Source organism: Ornithodoros turicata, chromosome 7 (assembly GCF_037126465.1).
Source record: "Ornithodoros turicata isolate Travis chromosome 7, ASM3712646v1, whole genome shotgun sequence".
Lineage (NCBI taxonomy): Eukaryota > Metazoa > Arthropoda > Arachnida > Ixodida > Argasidae > Ornithodoros > Ornithodoros turicata.
In genome coordinates this window covers 57,838,514-57,859,293 of record NC_088207.1, presented here as the reverse complement: position 1 = coordinate 57,859,293, position 20,780 = coordinate 57,838,514, and the positions used below count along the sequence as shown (strand labels likewise).

At 46.3% G+C, this 20,780-nt stretch overlaps 1 protein-coding gene across 1 annotated transcript; it reads right to left on the bottom strand.

Moving 5' to 3' along the window:
* Positions 1-1,410: 1,410 nt before the first annotated feature.
* Positions 1,411-20,776, bottom strand: LOC135401728 (dicarboxylate carrier SLC25A8-like). The gene is made up of 7 exons (XM_064634278.1): positions 20,671-20,776; positions 7,034-7,237; positions 6,330-6,515; positions 5,833-6,034; positions 5,398-5,607; positions 4,993-5,275; positions 1,411-2,123 (listed from the first exon to the last, which is right to left on the bottom strand). Exons 3-7 carry the CDS (start codon positions 6,447-6,449, stop codon positions 1,886-1,888), a joined length of 1,053 nt encoding a protein of 350 aa, XP_064490348.1. The 5' UTR covers positions 6,450-6,515; positions 7,034-7,237; positions 20,671-20,776; the 3' UTR covers positions 1,411-1,885.
* Positions 20,777-20,780: the final 4 nt, after the last annotated feature.

Here is a 20,780-nt window from a genome sequence, read left to right as displayed (position 1 = left end):
CACACGAGGCTGTAGTGACACTCCAAATTCAGTAGACTGTTCGCAGCCGTTCAATTGGTGATTTTACGTCGCGAGACAACTATGACCAGAGGCAACGCCACAGGTGGCCTGACTGTGGATTAATTTTGCCCACCTGAGTGTTCCTTGAACGTACACTAAAATCTCAGCTCACCGTGTTTAACGTTTCTCGCGGAAGACGGCGTGCCTAAGTAACTTGTACGTACCCTGCCACAAAGTTGCTGGCGTCCTCAGACGGGTTTGAACTCGTAAGCTTGAGATCAGAAGGCGGACACACTACCAGCAGCCGTTCAAAGAACGCGAATGCAACACACAACCAGCGGCACATCGTTCTTATTCCCTAGACGTATCGGAGTCGCGCCTTTTTCGGAAATAAAAACGCTTCTGCGATAGCGCAGTCATGACCGCAGCGAATACGCACCGTCTTAACGCTAAACCACACACGAGGCATACAAAACGCAAGGTCTTGTCTTCCTAGTTCACTGTTATGGACGTTCACACGGGGACCTTTCAGAGCCTCGCCGTGCGCTGTCCTCAACGGCACCAAGATAATCATGGCCTGGTCGCTTAAACGGCAGTTAGCGCTGCGGTCGACGGACGAAACTTTAGTGCAACAGACCCATAGCCACGACCTACTAGATTATAGCGACCATGTCATATGGGCTCCTTCCCAGCGCCACGTTTGGAGGCTAACGGTGACGCTACTCATCGGCCCGGTTGTTGCTTCCACCAGCACTTTGTACTTAAGCTTGCCTTTAAGCTATTTTTGTCACAAGTGGTGGATGTCCCACGAGAGATTCTTCTTTCAAAAGTTGACCATCATCATTCTACGCGTCTTCATAGGCGCTGTTGCTGTCGTCTGCTACGGCAGGTACGGTGGAGGTGGTGGTGATAGGGCTTGCCGTTGTCGGCCTCACGTATGTGGGCAACGTCACGACTGACGCCCTGGGGGAATGTGCGTCCTGGGCCGACTTCTAAGGGAACTGTACGGCAGGTACGTCCGCTTCTGCGTGTTCAAAATTCAAATTTCCGTTGTCCAATCATGATGGAGATCTCGCGGGCCGATGAGTAGCGCTCCTAGCGGATCGTGCGGACTGGCTCCTCATAGGGTTTGCCGGTTATGACATGGTCGCTATAACTTAGTAGGCCGTGCCTATAGCGACCGTGCTTTCGGCGGCCGTACCTATGAAGGGGAGCCGCCATCAGCCGCATGGGCAGTCACTTGTAGCCACTGAAAGCCTGCGTCTGAAATCGAGCTTGGTGATTGGCTGAAGCAGACTACATCCGGACTCGCTACGCCCACGCCCACGCCCCCAAGACAAACACAACAACAAGATCGTGTTGCGTTGGTCTTGTGCAGCAGAGCGCACCAGACAAGACGACACACGTAAATCTGTATCACATAAACATCTTTATTACAACTTCATAACCGCGAGGAATTACGTAAATGTACACGCAGCACAAATAGTTTGGGTAAAAAAATAAAGTATGTATCTGTATGGAACATTATTACAGGTGACAAACATAAAATCGGACGATAAATGAATTGAGAACTGCTAAAACTCCCATACTTTCCCCTACGATAATTTTCGATCATTTCAAGATATCGAAACGCGGTATATGCTGCGTTCTTGATACGAAGTATTGAGATTAACACTTATAACCTGCGCCAGCGTATATGCCCATGAGAAATCGGTACCTATCAGGACTACCACCCGTACACGGTCAGAACCTTTACACACAATACACTATCGAAGTGGAGCAACAGTTTGTACCACTTTGTCGTTTTCAACACTCTGTTCGGAACCCATCACTAGACTTGGTCAATGCTGTCTATATATTGTCAAGCGTAGATGAATGATGCTGGTTAAAATTCCCACGGTGTTGCCTGCCCCATTAGAACCGGCTCCATGCCAATGGCGCTAGGTTCCAGGAACTTGTACCTCGTTCGAAATTGCGGTTGGCTCGTGCTGCTGGGAATCGTCGAATGAAGTTCCTTCCGGACGCGCGAGTCGCCCAGGAAAGTGAGGAAGCGTTTGAGTTGTTCGAATGTCACAAACATACATATGTTCCAAGATCCTAGCCTGATAAAAGATGGCATGAACCTGCGAAAAAGAGAGGACGACTTGTAGTCGGCTGTTCGGAATAAGGGACATCTCAGCAGCTTGCACTCCTTTCTTGGAATATGTCCACAAGTTACCTATACACAATCGAGGAAGGGGGGACATTCACAAGGATTCACTCGCTCATTGCTATCGTAGGTTCTCCAAACCGAATAAAGCAATAAGACCAGTTATATCGAGTTAGAGAAACTGTACAGGACAATCATGACACATGGAAGGAGAGCACCCGTAAACCTCCTCTCTTAACCTCACACCAAAAACCATACGCCACTACATCCCGAGACAACATAAGAGCTACAATCACAGAGGTACTGCTTGCGACATACTTGTCTGAAATCTCCAGCACCAGAGCCATATATAGAGAGAGTTTGGCCATCTTTTGCAGCTTCACGGGAGGAGCCTCTTTTGACGTCAGAGTCGCCGTTGAACAGCCCAAAAGGCCTCAATCCAAGCGAAATCTGCTTATCAGTGAGCAGATATGCGCCATTTTGATGCAGTCCACCGGCTAGTCGACAGAGCCCGTGGACCAGCTGTCCCCTATCGGCAGTGTCACGTACGAAGAAGCTGTACCATTACCTCTACGAATGGGAGGCCGCGTAGAGTGCTTGTTTCGCACAACGCCACTAATCGCGAGAGATAATCTGTGATACTTGGGCGTTGTCTGCTAGCAGATGATGCCTAGATGATCTCTGATGATCTCTGATGATCTCTGATGATCTCTGATGATCTCTGATGATCTCTGATGATCTCTGATGATCTCTGATGATCTCTGATGATCTCTGATGATCTCTGATGATCTCTGATGATCTCTGATGATCTCTGATGATCTCTGATGATCTCTGATGATCTCTGATGATCTCGCGCGATTAGTAGCGTTGTGTGAAACAGGTACCATACACGGCCTCCCCTCGGACGCGATAATGGTACAGCTCCTCCGCGGGCAACACCACCGATAGGGGACAGCTGGGCCACGGGCTGGAGATTTGAGATGAGTATCGCAAGTATGTCGCAAGCAGTACACCTTCGCACATTGAGAGCGAGGCAGACGAGATAGTGCACGCCAGGTAGATGGGGAAGCAGTGGCGTAGCCAGGGGGAGTGGGGGCATTCAACCGCCCACACCCGAAATCCTGCATTCGGGAGAGGAAAAGGAGGGGAATCCTTCTCTTCACGTGAAAGTCCCCATAGAACCCCTAACGAAATATATGACTACGCCACTGTGGGGAAGCCCAATCGTGCGTGTGGTACTACCGTGAGAGTAAATTCTTTGTCACCAATAGTCAGTCGTTTGCGGTCTGAGTCGTCAACGATGAGCTGGGAATTTGCGCAAACCACGGAATCGACGAAAATAAATACGACTTCTGCGTGACCGGCGTGTGTTGGTCGTCAGCAGGTAAACATGTGTGTCGCTTCTTCTGCCGTTCCTTCTCTGCACCTGCGCTATATTGTGTCACGTCTGTCGTTCCGACGATTGATGAGTGCAGCAGAAATGCTTCGCAACAATGGTAAAATAGATAACGTGCTTCACAATGTAAATTTGAAGGAAGAGAGCTGGAAGTGATGTCCGTACGATCTTGACGTATGGCAACAACAACGAAGCGCGTTTGCAGGCTGGCGGCTCGGCTACTTGTGACGGGTCTCTCTCGACACGCTTTTGGCTCAGTGGTTAGCGTGCTGGCCGTGTCACGTCGGTACTGGGAGGTACCCGGGTTCGAATCCCGGTGCTGTCTGGGGTTTTTCCTCAGACGCTTTCAGACATATGTCGGCACAGTTCCCTTAGAAGTCGGCCCAGAACGCACATTCCCCACCACCAGCACCGCTAGACTCACTAAATAAGCTACGCTTCAGAGTACCGACACTGAGGCAAAAAGAGCCGCCATGTTGTTTCGGATGACCTCCAGACCCACCTTTATTTTGGCAGCAGAAATAGATGAAGATGAAGTTCAGCAGTGGAAGTATAGTGGAAGAAGACAACACTTCGAAGAGCGCTAAATGGATGGTGCTGGAGGTCATCCGAAACAACATGGCGGCTCGGTGTCGATACTCTGAAGCGTAGCTTATTTAGTGATTCTAAGCACCGCCTCTCTCGGCTGCTCCGCGAACGCTGAGGCGGCGCCGCTGTTTGAAACGCATATGTGAATGAGCCTATACCCTATACAGTTACAGGGCGTCTGGAGGTCTGGACGGACCTTTCCACCTCCGAGCGCCGAGAGCTTAGGGAGTGATGATACGCCATCGGAGCTTCTTTTATTCCGTGTTAGCGCCGCGAAGCAACTGTGGCTTTGAGCGGCGTAGAGACGTGGACAGATGGAGAGAGGACAGCAGGAAGGAGTGGGAGACCGGGGGGAGTTAGTACGCGTCCTCAGTCGACCTTCATTGGGAACTGTGTCTGGACATTCGTCTGGAAAGTCTTCGGAAAACAAAGGGAAAACCTCAGACATCACAGTCGGTGGCAAGCTTCGAACCCACTACCTTCCAGTCTTCAGCTCGACCAGCCGCTGAAGCAGCACTGATCTTTTAAAACTAGTTTATTTAATATCTAAGCACTTTTTGGACAGAAAAATTAGCCAAGTAGATTGTGGGCCGATGCCGAACATAGTGATATCGGTTTCATAGATCGGTTTCCGGATGCGACAGTCCCTTTAACGCGATTATTTTACGTGCTTGCTTTAAAACCCCGCAAATGTGCTCCAAGTACGTCGTCCCCGACGAGAGTTTTCGCACCGAGATTACTGTACAAGCGACATTCTGAAGCGTGCAGGCGGACCTCGTTGCGACAACATCTTTAGATTTGCGGGAGGAGTTGACCAGACCAGAGGAACATAAATCAGTGGGTGAAGTTCAATAATTACCCTTTGTAAAAAGTCATGAAACCACCCTCGTGGAACATCTTCATGGCACAGTCAAGGGCGCCGGTGTACTGCCCCTTGCCAGAATTCATGAACCGGGTCTTGACCACGTCGACGGGCGAGGCGACGACGGTGGCACAGAATCCCGCAGCGAAGGCAGACACGAAATGACACGGCATGTTGTCGCTCATCAGATCCGCATTCAGAATCTGCTCCTTAATGCTATCGTAGCAGACCAGTTCGGCTGCGTTGACGATGGCATTACGAGCAATGTTTGGCAGGGTACCTATAAGAGAGTGGAAAACATTGAAACATGGCTTGTAGCCCCTTGGTAGCGCGTGTAGACCTTCGCAAGCAGCGGCCGGATCGCATGTGCGAGGCCTGTAACGAATAGCGAATGGCCCTTACCCTTATATAGGCCCCTCATGCCTTCGTCCCTGGCAATCATCTTGTAGGCTTGGAAAGAGCTAGCATAACGTGCAGGAGCCCGACCAGATTGTGCCTGCATGCGGACCTTCACCACGTCGGTGGGCTGGGCGCACACCACGGCGAGGCCCCCAGTCGTAATTCCAGCCAGTATGCGTACCCCCAGGACAGATGCTCCGCTACTGTTTGGCTCTGAAACGTTAGCGCATGTTCAAACATATGTCGGTGTTGAGGCTCATTGCAAATTTGTGTGTGTCTGTCTCGCCGAGACATTGTTCCTGTCTATAGCTGTCTACACGAGAGCATGCCACTTTCCTTAGCTGTGCTGTCTGGACCAAATTTAATTAATTACAAAATAGTAAGTACGGATTGGCGACATCAAGTTCGTTCTTCGAGAGTACAATATGATGCACTTACTCAGGAGTACCCGGGTGTAAGAGTCCCGAACACCGTCGTACAACCCAATGCGTACAGTAGCGAAGCAAGCCTGTCGCTGAAGACCGGGTACCAAGCCATTGTACAGACATCGTGGTCCTTCTTTCTTGGCTATGGTAGCGATGGTTCCAAACACGCCACGGTATTGTTTGGCAGCTCCAGCCTTGAGACCTTCACCTTGGATCTGCAAAACAAAAAAAAAACAAAAAAAACGAAACAATGATACTGATTTTTAATCTTGTGGGAGTCAAGCTGCTCTACAGAGAACCATATTTTTGACGCACGCAGACACAAACCGCGGGCGTAGTAGTAATCAACTACAATGTATGTTCAAATTATGAAAAGGTCTATGTCCATACACGTACACGTCTATGTCCGTACAGTTCAACTTACAACTCCAGAGCAATTGCACGAGAACGGTAAGCACGACACAGCAAGACATCAGCCACTAAATCAAGTCGGAACCAAAATCTACGTACTTGGAGGCGGACTTTTGCGACGTCCAGGGGGAACGTCATAAGGTCTGCAATGCAAGCAGCTGAGCCAGCACCGACCAGCTTGACGGTCAGGCTGTGTTGCTGAGTGCCTTTGACCACCATCTCACTTGGGGGTTGACGCAGACTCTCAAGACGCGTTGAGCTTTAGACTCTATAGATGCGATTAACCTGCAAATACGAATCATGAGCATCTTCGAGAAACCACGACCTCTTCTTTTCTTAATGAAGGGAAAGGGGGTAGCATTACAGTGGATACCCAAATGGCAGTCAGAAAATACACCTGAAATTAGGCTCTGAACATCACTTTTGAAGTGTTTGCGCCACCAAAATGGCTAAGCACCATTTCTGAAACGTTGGGCTAAACAGTTGTCCTCATACAGGCGTCACGTGGGCTAGTGGATTTTGCACCAATTTTTGCACCAAATGATTTTGCATTTTTGTGTAGGTCCTCACCCTTATCGCATTCAATGTTTGTTGTACGATGTTCCTGTAAGTTTCATATTTCCGACATCAGTTAGGCTCTTTAAATAGCATTAACTCTTTAGATTTCCTTCTGCCGATGTCCAGGCACATTTTCATCTCGGGTGGGGGGTGGGGGGAGTGTTGCAAGACTTGGGGGCATTAAGGGGGGGGGGGGCGTGGAGGGGTGCTGGGAAAATCCCTGCAGGCATAAGGTTTGCACCTACCTGAGCCTTGTCAAGGGCTTTTGGTTCTCCGGGCTTTCTTTTCCCCGAGGCTAGCTTCCACCAGGGTTAACTATAACGCAGATGTCGTATGGAATGTATGGAGACTGCCGAACCCCCTTCCCAGTCTACGGACCGGACTCTGGTACAGAGTTTCTTGTGGTTCACGTTTGGAAGGAGTCGCGCTACTATCATACTATTGCTGACCTGAAAAAAGAAAAAGTTTACATCGTGTAAGTCATTCGTACATCGTGTAAGTCATTCGTGCGTCTGAATAAAGGCCCCGACGTTAGCCAGTTTTTAAAATAGTTTTTTTTAAATTCAGTTTTAAAAATAAAATAAAAATCTTAGGCATATATGTCCCAATGTGCCACATACAGCGGAAGCATATATATGGTGCTTCGTGACATTTATGGCGCTTTTAAATCCAGTCTTAGCGCCGCGGGGTGACTGTGAGATTAGTGGTGTACAGACATGGACGCATGGAAAGATGGCAGTGGGAGGGAGTACAGTGAACACCTCGTTATTACGACCACGGTCGTTCCCGAAAATTTTGGTCATAATGCGGAATTGTCATATAAACGGGGGGGGGAGGATTTGCAGAGGTTTAACTGCATTGTTCCCCAGGAGTATGGTCGTTAAACGCGTATGTCAGATTATCGGGGGTCATATTAACGAGGACTCACTCTGTAGTGGGAGTACTGGTTCATTGCGTGTCCTGCACGGATTTCAGGGAGACATTCGTTTGGCAAGGGCGAAAACACGGAGAAGATCTCAGATAGCGCAGACGGTAGTGGGATTCGAACCCGCCTCCTCCCAGTTCTCCGCATGCCCATCCAACGGGTACACGCTGTATATCTGCTGGTGATACGTTGACGGCCAGCGCATCGTTGTCTATTCCAACGCAGTCCTGGAGCAACTTATCGCGTAAAGTGCGCGAACCGCAAAAACTAGATACAAGCAGAAACACAAAAAAAAAAAAAAAAAAAAAAGAGAGAAGAAGAAACCTGGAACCTAAATGATCAATCCTCGCCGTCGAACCATGACCAGTGACACCTATGAACAAGGGCCATTTGATTCATGACCTGCACACGAACCCGTTTCCACTTATACCGACGAGTCTGTTTTAATAAAGAATGCGTTTCGCCCGTTTACGAGGACGTATTTGTCTGCGCGTTAAAAGGCGACCCCTATTGTCACCGGGAGGGGAATGTTATATAAAATGAGTAGTTGCAAAAAGAACATAATCCATTAAAAATTCCATAAACACGCACTGCTTGCGACATCTTGAATCAGTGGTTCAACAGCCCGTGTTCGATTTTGTCGCTTTCGAAGGGGGCTGACACCTCGGTAGCTCAGTCGGTAACGTGTTGGCACACGTGGTATATGGCACAAGACAAACTAAGTCCAAATAGCCAAGATCGTGGGTTTAATCTCGACTGAGGACGGTAGCAATGCGGGGGGTGGTAAACAGTGCTTTCAAGACCGTGTATCGGAGATTTCCGGCTTACGTCCAAAGAACCACAGGTAGTCTAAATTATCCGCAATCAAACACAATATCAAACAGTGCAGCATGTCGCCACACTTGGCAGCCGCACCGTTTCGTGTAAATCTATACTCAAATTATCAGTGATGGCCAGTAGTTAACTACATGTAGTTAAACTACTAGTTAAACTACCTGATTGTAGTTAAAAAGTAGTTATCAACTACTTGCAGAAATGTAGTCACAACTACTAGTTAAACTACTATTTTATGTAGCTAACTACAGTAGTTAGGTTACTGAAGGCGCCAACTACTTCCGATTTTGCCGCAAGCTTTACGGCACGATTGTGCTTCCGACTTTTACCTTGAGCTACTTGTTTGATGAGAACGGAGGTGCAGAGCAATTGTGTCGTGCATGTGTACTAAATCTTCACTTTTAATGCTTGTCTAGTGAAGCCTCATTTGATTTGCTGTGAAATAATTCTGCAACTTAGTTTATCGCGTAGGCACAGAAAGAATCCCGCCGCAAGCTTTGTATTTGACGGTCGTAGCAATGGCTTGAGCGAAAGTTTATTATTGCTTGTGATTCATATTTAGGTGTCCAAGAACAATACAAGGGATACATTGCAGTAGTTAAAAAAGTAGTTTTAACTACTCCCCCGAAAAGTAGTTGAACTACTAGTTAAACTACTCAATAACAAAGTAGTTAGTAGTTATAGTTAAACTACTGTAGAAGTAGTTAGTGGCCATCACTGCAAATTATATTATTATTATTATTATTATTTTCCTTCGAGGGTGCTATACCAATATTGTGTTTGAACCTGGGCTGTATGCCACACGCTTCTAATAGGAGAAATAAACTTGTAACACCCGGACACTCGAGACTGGATAGACCACGAGAGATTTCAGTTTTTTCATATATTTCGTGTTAGCTCCGCGAAGTAACTCTGGCTATGAGCGGCGTAGAGATGGAGAGAGGACAGCAGGAAGGAGTGGGGGACAGGGGAGGGGTTAATATGCATCCTGGGCCGACTTCGGGGGGAACTGTGTCGACATTCGTCTAGAAGGTCTGCCGAAAAACCCAAGGACTGCTCAGATGGCACAGCCGGTGGCAGGATTCGAACCCGTGTCACCTCCCAGTCTCGGTGTGGAAGGCCGTCATCCTTATCACTATGCCACGCAGATTTCAGACAAGTGTGTCGCAAGCAGTACATATACTTATCTTACCAGGACTCGACTGAGGGCAGCCGCATCAAATTCAAAACGTTTTATTGAAATACCTTCCGTATCAGGATGTTTCAGATTTCCCGCAGTACGTTACCCAGTCAATATCTCACAGTAATAATAATTGGGGGTTTACGTCGCGAGACAACTGAGATCATGAGCGACGCCACAGCGGTCGGTCTGTGGATTGCTTTTGCCCACCTGAGGGTTCTTTAACGTGCGATGAAAGGTCAATATCTCAGCTTCAGAGCCAATTTATTTATCGGCGCTCTTTGACCCTGATCACTTCCGTTATCAACTGAAGCAATATTGTTGCAGCCGCATCAACACAGCGCGCCACTTTTGACCGCGCAAGCAGCCTAGAAACGAGTAATTTCGTTTCAAACGCGTTTTGGAGTAGCCAGTTCTGACTGGGTCGGGACTAACCTCTCCATATTTTTCTTTTTTTCTTTCTTTTCCAATCCAATCGTTTCTGTTACCGACGTGGTCATTAAAGTATTTGCCACTCAATGGCCGCTCAGTCTCAACAACACTAAGTCAAAACTTGGGGAATGCGCTGATAATGACGCGGATAATGACTTTCAAAAGTTTTGATAAAGTTTTTCGAGCCATAACCTTCAATTCAATGAAGCCTTCAAAGCAGGAAGAGCCCGTTATCGAGGTACGAAATCACCTATCGGTTTCAAAATCGCTTTTCGCGTCGCAATCTTGACGACATGATTGACGTCAGTCTTAAAAAATAATCGCAACGGATTTCCCCTGCTGTGACGCAAAACGCTCCGCTTTTACCTCGGAATTACAAAAACTACCGTGAAAAAATTTCCACGCCGATATACTTTTTTTTTTTTGTCAGGGCAGTGACGTCGGCCGTCTAGAAGAGGTCTGTGTTAACAGCTGTTGCTAAAGTGCCAAAATCCCATCTAAAATTAGAGGTTCGGAATGACTTCTCGGCTTCAGCCCCACATAGCGTGTTCTATAGAAACGAAGTTTGCGTACTGAGAATATAGTTCTTTCGCAACAGCTTTACCCGTTAATAACCTTTACCTTTTACTCTCACTATAGCAACGTCGGACGCAATTTGCTATCTGACTGCAATATACAAGCTTGACCTCGTAGTCCCATTTTGAACATGTATCACCATATGCCTGCTTATCGATAAAGTAAGTAAGTACATGATAAGTGCCCATTAAACAAGGGGAATCGGTAGCCCTTATCACTTCATATTGTGAGGGTGAAAACAAAAAAAAACTATACTTTCGTGAGGAAGAACCATAGTCTGGTTCCAGTACTGGTGGACCGTCAATCCCGATTCAAACTTAATTTCCTAACACTGTTAATGTAAATGTTTTTTTCACAATTTTTTGTCAATTTTTTTTGTCAATTTTTGTCTAATTTCCTAACTGTTAATTTCCTAACACCTGTTAATAGCTTGGCGCCAAACTGGCGCATAAAGCTATAGCTGCTATAGCAAGCCTTCGTATTTGTATTTATACCTATTATGGCTTACGATATGAAGATTTACTGATAATATATAAATGTTGCATTCGGCCCGGAAACACTCAAATTACTTACCTGAATGAAGGATGCGTGAAGACAATTAGATAACTTAACGAGAGAGCTCTATCAAAGATAACTTGAAGATTAATTGCAGAGACCCGCGAAAATACACGAAGCCAAGGGCACGGTTAAATATACGCGCGAAACCAAGAGTAGAATCGAGTAGTTGAATTTTGTCCTGCGATTGCCACGATTCTTATTAGAGATTCATTAATACGATATATTCTTGCTAATACGATAATACGATTCTTGTTAATACGATTGCTACGATACGATTTTGGGACGAGGCGAAATTCTACGTTGACTTTAATTACCTTTATCCCCCTGATAAAGGGTCTGCAAAGCGTTAGAGCTGTAATCTCAGAAAATTTATCTATTCGTTATCATGAGCCCTCAGTACTCTTACGTCACAATTTTCGTCCCAATTGCCCTAATAGTTTTTTTAGATAATTAAATTGAAAATTGCGGGCAATACTGTGTCGAAGTCACCACCAACTGCGCCTTGCGGGTAAGAACTACATTGCATGCGCATAACACTGGGTCTAAAACAAAAGAAGTCGGCTACGTAGCCGTCAGGAGCAGCAAGCCAGTCGGGAACATCGATCACTGTTGCTCAACACATTGAGGATTATTTCCCGCCAGACGTCGCCCCGAACCGTTTTACCGCAATTTTACCAGCAAATTTAAAATGTTTAGCGTTCCCTGTCACATACGTATAACTAGTTGTGCTCAGTTTACAAGAAACAAGCTGTAAATTACGCCGCCAGCAGAACATGTCTGTCTTCTACTTTATGGTGCGTTTAAAGGAGTACCGAAGGCCATTCAAAATATTTTCAGTTTAAAGGGACTATGAAATTTCCCGAACCCCCATACTTTTTTTCGATGGAAACTGTTCTTCCCGCAGAGAAACTAATATCCCACAAATTTTTCCGGACGAAATCGCTCCACTCTGCGAGGAGCGCGCGCTGGAAATGTCTCTTCCGCGTTCCTCCTCTCCCGCGCATATTTCCCTGCCGATGGTGTAACTGTACGGACCGCACTTCGGTTCCCCGTTACGTCACCGGTGTTGCACAATGGCAAGTAATGCCGCGAGCTCGCGCTGTGGCTGCCGCCACTGCCGAAATCTGCCGATCACGCGAAAGCTGCTGTCATGGAGATTTCCACTCCCGATGAACGCATACGCGGAATCCTACGGCGCATGCTCCTGGCGGGATTCCTCGGCTCGGCAACACGTCACGATGACGTGTTGCTGAGCCGGCCGTGGTCGCGTCAAGTTGCCCGTTGTGTCTCCGCTCGGCAGCTCGGCGCGGCGCGGCGCGGCGCTAGCTGTCCTCCCTTCGCCGCTCCGTTTAAATTCGCTCCCGAGAAATCCGCTCGCGCGACGAAAGTAAAATTTCGGTTCTAGACTCAGAAAAATGTATTCTTTCGAACGAAACGAAGAAAAAAATCGTTTCATAGTCCCTTTAAGACATCTCATGAAAGCATATGCGTCAATTTGCCTAACACAAAATGTCCTGATGCGTGCAGTCTTTTTCCCAGAAAAAAAAAAAGCGTACACAAACACAACCAAGCTCGTTAACTCTCGACTAGCCTCCCGGGGTGTAACGAGGATGAGAAGGATGACCTATGACGTCATAACGTCTGCGAGGTCAATCGAGGTCAGCGCCTGTCTTTCTTTTTGCCCGGGAGGGCTTTCTTCTTCTGTAGTCGGTAAACCTGTTCCCTCGGGGAAGATTAGGAATTGAAAGGGTGACCGGTGGGCATGGAGGATTTCCTTGTCCCGCGGGAGTTTCCCTGTGTGCAATGCTTCTTCAGAGCCCTCAACAGATGACTAGCAGACGATACTCTGAACCAATCAGCGAGCGCGGACGGTGTGGCGTCAGCGCAAGGTCAGAGGCTGGTACTGCTTTCCACGATCGTTGCGCGCGGTCGCGTTTTGCGGCGTACTTTAAATTCAATTCCTGCGATTATTATGACTTTGTGTGCGGTGAATTACTTCTCATGGTGCATTTTACCGGCCTACTTTAACAGTCTTATAGAAAGAAAACAGGGTGTTAAAAATGACTTCTCCGCTACTTTAAGGAATGGAGTAACATGACTGAGAAAATTTCAAAAGAACTAAAAAAAATTTTTTCTCAAATGCATCTTAAGTCTTGTAAGGGAAAAGGAAGATGTTGACACAGTCAGGTTCTCAGACAGTTTGTAGCAGCGTAATTGAAATTGAACTTTCCTTGCCTATAAAGGTGCACCTGTGCAACGGATATCAAATGATTTCACGGTTAATTTTGCGGAGCAGACGCTACAACGAACAACGTCGTCAACTCCGTCTGGAATCACCAGAGAACGTGTAAACATGTACAGGTTGCCCGAAGGGAATCGAGTGATGTTTTCCTCCCCCCCACTTTGAGGACGACGAGCAGTGATCGATAATTGGGAATCTTCCCAGACCTCATCTTTTCGCTGCGGGTGCTTCTTTTTTCTATTCGCTGAAAGAGTAGTGCTCAGTTGGATGATGCCAGGTTGCGAAATCAATGCTAGGGCTTTACGTATAGCAGTCCGTCCCAATTTAGCTCGGGGAGCTAGGCAGATGCTGGCACGAGAACGCGGTCTTTGTCCCGGATGACGCAAATATGCATACCGGATCAGCGCCGCGAAGATACTAGGGCCGTGAGCGGTGCACGGACGAGGACATTTCCAAATAAATTGAAGGGGTTGCCGCGAAACAGAACACGGAAACGTGGAAACCGACCGAAGGGGACGTCTCTGATGGTTCATTCGAGATCGTGGACCTTCATCGATAAAGGAATTCCCCGCGGTTGCTATGACTGTGTTGGATATACAGAAGTTTCCTGCTGTGACTAATACTGACGCATTGCTACCGTGCTTATACCGACTGCACTACGAACCCACCGCACGTAACAGACAGCGATAGAGGTCGACATTTACAGAATGAACAACGACATATTCGAAAATAAGATATATTTCAAATCATAATGATTGTACTCGAACAGAAATGCTTCGACAATTTCAAAACCAGATATTCTATTCTACACGAATAAGACCGTAACCTACCAGTTTCTAGGAAAACATATATACTTTCTTTTGTATGGCGAAAATTACACTATCACCCAGAGGTCGAGAAGGTAGCAGACAACAATGTCTCTTTTCTTTTGCTGCTCTATTTTTAGGACGCCTGTGCTCTAACACACCTGCAGGCTTTGTATGGTTATCCTTCATATCCCCCACATACTATTCCGGGCATTACTGATAGAAATGTCAAACGGTCAACCTTGGAGGATAAACCAACTCTCGTTGCGCTTGCTCTATTATCTCGGGGATTTTCCTCCAAGTGAAAGAAAGCCAATAATGGACGTATTATATCCGCTTTCTTTTAAAATCAACCAGCCTAGAGAAAGTAGAAAGAAAGAAAGAAAGCGCTGAAATAATCGGAAATGTCAACATAAACAAAGGAATCGAGCAGTTGTGGTCATGGAGAGAAAGGACATATGACATCTGGGAATTTTTAACTCGAATTTAAAGGGACAGTCCGCAACTAAATGGAATATGCAAAAGAGAAGTCTGGTATCTTACGAATCGTCATCATGCAGAAAATCCCCACGCAAAATATTTCAATAACATTTAACTTGGCGAGCGAGTTATTTGCGGTTATTCGTGATGAGTGTCCTGTGACGTCACGGTTTTATAGCAGTTTCCGGTACCCGCACTGTGGAACATCGAGCCCATAGATTTCAGAAACAAAAATAGAAAAGAAAAAAAAGTCAATTTCTGAGCGATTTCCAAAGACTGGCCTCGAAACCGGGGCAAGCTGCAGACCAGGATGTACCTTTAGTTCGTAAATTTAAGCTCTGCTCATCGTCCATATCGCTATCGCGGTTCATTCAAAATCAACCTTGCCACATGTAGCTATGCTGACTTATGTCCCCACTTTTTTTTATCATCATCATCATCACCATGATGATGATGCCAGGAAATCCACAGCAAGTGTTCGCGGTCCCTGTCGGTCATCCCCATATCATCGTCATCATGTATTTCTCTCGCTCCCTGTCCCGACAGGAAATAAGTATTACATAGTTCTCGGATGCTATATGTTATCTTACGACGCATAAACGACAAGACAAAAATAAATCTGAAGAATAACGTCATGTTCCTGATTGGAACACTGAGCCTGCTGTAGCTAGCAATGATGTCCCAGTGAATGTGCACCGTGTAAATTAATTAATGTGTTTAAGTAAACATTTTGTTGGTTGATTGGTTAGTACATACCACAAGCACTAGGCCGATGCAGGACTAGTAATTTGGAGTAGGTTTACAGATAAGGGTGGTCAGCCCACATTTGTGTGGCGACACGACTAAAGCAGGGTTGTGCAAGTAAACTATTGTTTTTAACTACGGGATCTCTCCATGAAATGACATGTACCTACATGGTTTGCACTCAATAAAACAATCTCGCAATCAAAAGCAGAGTCACTTTATAAGTTAATTATAAGCGTACGAAGTGCTGCGACAACAAAGCAAGCAATGATTATCAGAATCATAAATTATAAAAACGTTCGGAATTATTTATAGAAAGTATCGCTAAAAGAAACGATTTGGCCTGCATCGTTCAGAATAGCTGCACCCTAATTTCCTCTAGATGTTAATATAGTGTGCTTTTTATCAGGAATGCTGAACTGTGAAAGAATGCAAGCGTAATTCCTCATTTGTAATGCCACTATGCAAGTGAGGAAACATGCTCCCAATTACACCCCACGAGGAATTAATTCGGAAAGCTAATCTGTAATGATTAGGGGTATCGGCGGAATGCAATGTCCCGGATAAAAAATCGAAGGGATGACGCTTCGCTTTCAGTAGAGCTCCGTCCCCGGCGAAGGCCTGACAACAACGCGGAACCGCTGCCTCTGTCGTCAGACCTCGCGTAAGGTCTGCAACCCCTTTCGAAATATTTGTGTACACATACGGGAACAACAAATGCACGGAGGTTGTCTAGACTCGAAGACACGAGGTGTTCCCTGATATCGCGAGGAGCATTTCGCAGATAGGTTTCACGTAAACAACCTTGAAAGGCACGCGCTTAGATTGGACCCATTCAGGAACAACTGCGCAGTTAGGTCTATACAAGGCTACACGCCCGATGTAGTCTTCGACCAAACACGACGAAAACTTGATACGCTGTACTGATCGGGCTTTTTCTTCCTTCTCTCTATTAGGTATGGCACGTATGGGTGTTGCGATTAGAAGATAAATTTCGTCACGTTGACCAGGGTGGCTTTTACGCTTTCATTGATGGCGTTTTACGCTTCCCGTATACGAGTTGAATATCCATCCAGTGGTACAACGGGGATTTCGTCCTTTCGGGTTGATTAGTTGAAGCGCGATCCACTCGAGGAGCGAAACAACAGCAAGATATTGGCACCGTTCTTTTCTTTGTCCTCTGTAGCGTTCTTTCTTATAGTTTACACGGAGATAAAACCCAGAGTGCTTAGCGTCGCTTTGAACTGTGGGAGTTTACTAATACGAAAGAAACGGGTGGCCTCTAAACTGTTCTGATTTCTCCCCTACCTGTCCATTGTCCACGACGTGTCAAGGTCAGCGAAAGCGAAATGTGAAGGATTATTCTTCGTTCCCCCGCTCAGCAAGCGCCCAGGATGCAACGCGTGCGCAAAGAACACTGGGATTTTGTGAACTCGTCTATTGGGGTTACTAGAGACATTACAATTTTAAAAATTCAAGTTTCCGAACAAATATACTGGCTTTTGTAATCTCTGAAAAGTCGGGCGTATATTTTTTTTTTAAATTATAATCAAATCTCAACTTCACAGCCGAATCACGATATTGTCCGAGACATCTTTAAAAGCTTGCGTCGACACCACCCCATCTATCTAACCCTGAAAAGCTTGACCTTTTTCAAATCGCACGCTGAATAAAAGTCACCGTACAATGCAGATAATGATACACATTTAGCCATTCGAGCGTGGCGTCTAACACAATGCTAACGCGGCACTGGGACAAAAAATCACGTCTTGCAAACAAGAACACGTTCAAGTCTTCGAACGGATGCTGTATGTCACGCCCCCCGCCGTCAGTGTTGCGGAAAGGCTGTGCACGTCAGGCTGTGCAAGCACAGCGCAATTTTCTGACATGGTACTGCAGGGAAACTAACGTGTCACGGCCTTCGAAACTACATTTCCTCGTCTAACGACCCACTCCGTGCTTTCAATTGTTACCTTAACTACCTCGACGACGTCATTTCTCGCGCAGTAAACGTGTCATGGTTGTAGCGGACGTTAAGGTTAGCGGCGGAGTTATACCGCCACGCAGCGCAATGTACCGAAGGAGCGACAGCGTAGGAGTGGTCTGGATGAAAATACGTGAAACGCGGTTCCACTTCCAGATTCGTGATATATACATTATGCAATTAAGGAGATACGCTGATTACAGTTTTAGTTCGTAAAGACAATTGGCGAGTCAATTTGAATTTCTTAGTACACTACTGCACCTGCTCTACAGGTTTTCCCGCTCATTTTAATCCGTTGGTCACTCAATTTAATACAAGCGCTACCAAATTTAATCCAGTGGTGAACCAAATTAATCCAGACACCAACCATTTAATCCAAGCATCACATGCAAATGCATTCCGTATCAGTCATGTCATGACTGAATACACAGTACACAATTGGATTAAATTGGTTGGTGTCTGGATTAATTTGGTTCACCACTGAATCAAATTGGGTAGTGCCCGGATTAAATTAAGTGACCAATGGATTAAAATGAGTGGGAAAACCTGTAGTAGATTCCGTCTCGCTATTACGTAAACGCGACGTTCCTCTGCAGAGGAGGTTGTCGCTCGACCGCTTGATAACATGTCACGAGACTTTTACGTTGAGTAAAACGTACGACGTGCTGTGAGGACCCGGAGGCACTTATTAAAACGCAGCGTAATGTTGTAGCGTAAAGCGTAGCGTTGTAGAGCTAAAGCATCTTGGCGTATCGCACAACCCTCCTATGTAGACGCACATTCGGTACATCGTGCAGATTCGATGCGCTCGTGTTCGTATGGTGCGCAAAAACGAGAAGAATAAAAAAACTTATTTGTGCGAAAGCTTTATTCAAAAATCTTGTCAATGGTGGAGTACATGGAAAATCTTCTCTGGATACATTCCATCGTTCCTGCTTGCTGTGAGGGTAGAAACTCCGGGAGGGTTGGGAATGATCGAAGACGGAATTTTTTTTCTCTCTCTCTTTTTATTTCCGATAAGTGGAGGAATACAATGTGCGATGGGTCGATTACGACGCGGCTTTGTAGGCGCGTTTTTAAAGTATGCCGGATTTATTGTGCTTATCAAATTTGAAGCGTATATTACGCGTAGCGGTATATAACGCATTTTGTCCACCCGAAGGTTCTTAAATGCGAGCTGCAACGACGTATCTAAGCAATGTATATGCACCAATTGCTCGAGTCCTCAGCGTGGTTCAAAACCTGCTTTTGTCGTTATTTTTTTTTTAAAGGTCCTCTTTAGTACGATGTGAAGACCCCTTCGTGGGCACCTCAGCTCTCACACGAATGACGGAAGTCATTGCAAATGCTACGCCAATTCTGAAAGATGTTACACCTTACGAGTTCGAGTGTTTACGCTCGCCAATACAGTTTACGTTCCGCGATCACTGATAAAATACCTGTGGGCGTAGGTAACATCCCAAGCAGCACAATGTACTGAAAGTCGAGTGCAATAGGGGTGGACGGTATGTGTCTTATCAATGTTCCTTAGTTTCGAGAGTCTGCAAGGTCTTCCACCTACCCGTCCACCCCTATTGCACTCGACTTTCAGTACATTGTGCTGCTTGGGATGGCCTTGAGGGCATCCCAACCGATACAGATTCATTGCACATTGTATTGATTTCTGCTAAACTCTCGAGTTGTTCAACGTCTCCCTAGATTGTGAAGAGAGAACGCGCTTCGAAGAACTACACATAACTTCCCGTTCTAGGCCACGCGTCAATATGTCCGTTCATTCCATTTCCTAAAGTGCTTTTAGCGTATTAGAAGTCGGGTCTTCGTACGCTGTAAGCGGGGCTACACGTTGATTAACTAGTCGATATACCTGTACAGCGGTAGTACAGACGATATACATGCACGTGGCGGACATTAGGGTCAAGTAGTCTGAGTGAATGAGTGACCGATCGAAAGGTTGTCGCCCTGTTTAGGATAAGAGGTTTCCTGGAAGTTGGAACTAGGTTGAAGGGAGGGGGGCACGCCTGGATGGATTATGCAAGAACCATTATGCCCACCAAACGTGTTAGGTTTTTCAGTAACGCAAAATGGCTGGTCCCGCTGCTGCACGAACGTTACTACAGGCTATAATTCTGAGTACGACGTCAGCAATTAGCGTGACGGACGTCTGTTATGTGGTTAAGGGTAATCCAGAAGGAAGACTTTGATGGCAAAAATGGGTAAAATGTGGACGAGCCTAACGTTTTGCTTATTCCAAGAACGGAGTGTCATAAATTTGTGTATAGTGTCCCTTCAGCCCTCCAAAAATAAGGTGAACGCTGCTTGTTTCTAGAACAAAGAAGCAACCTCGGCTTCTCAAATTTTGGAGTAGGAAATACGTCTAAGCAGTTTTGCCATGGAATCGCGGCAGTGATCAAGAATAGGCTTTCGTTACTGCTGTTCACATACGTTAATACAACGCATGCAACGTGCTGTCGTCAACTTCGAAAGGCCGAAAACAAAGCGCATTCACCGATGCAAGCAACAGCGAAATGCAGAACAAAGTCGATGCGAGACATTTCCTAAGATATAAGAGGACACGGGAAATAAAACCACGCTCGCTTGAATGCAAAAAAAAAAAAAAGAAGAAGAAACACGTTCTAGGCAGGCATGCAATCGACACTATTTCAAACAGACTTCACCCCTCAACGAAATGTTGCACGCACTAGTTATCATGACCATAGTGAGGACAACGCCAGACCTGTGGAATCCTCATTGGGCCTAAAGGGGCCAGTTGCGATCCACGGCTCCCGAACGCTCCAAATATTCATACTCCCGCTACCGTTTGCAAATTTGAAGGTATCGCGTAAAAATGATGTCCATGTCTTAACAACACACGCATCACTAGCACTACGTAAACGCACAACAAAGCTATGCCTCTGCTAGGAAATCAGGAGATCACAGCTGCGCGATGTCAAAATGCCGGCAGGTAAGCGATCGTTAACAGTAGCACTGCACGAAATCCCCCGGTGAATTGTAAACAAAGCACGGCATAACAACAGACAGCATCAAAACTCAAGCAATCCCATCAAAAAATATGAAAAGAGCAACAAAACGAATACTTAGCGGCAGCCACCGCAAACCGCACCTTTGTCCGCTTGAAGATTCTGCGTCCAATGCGTCGTCTGCCTCGACAGCCGCCGTTTTTATATCGGAGCGGCAGCCAATCGGAGAGCGTCCTCCGGGGGCTCGCGCGAT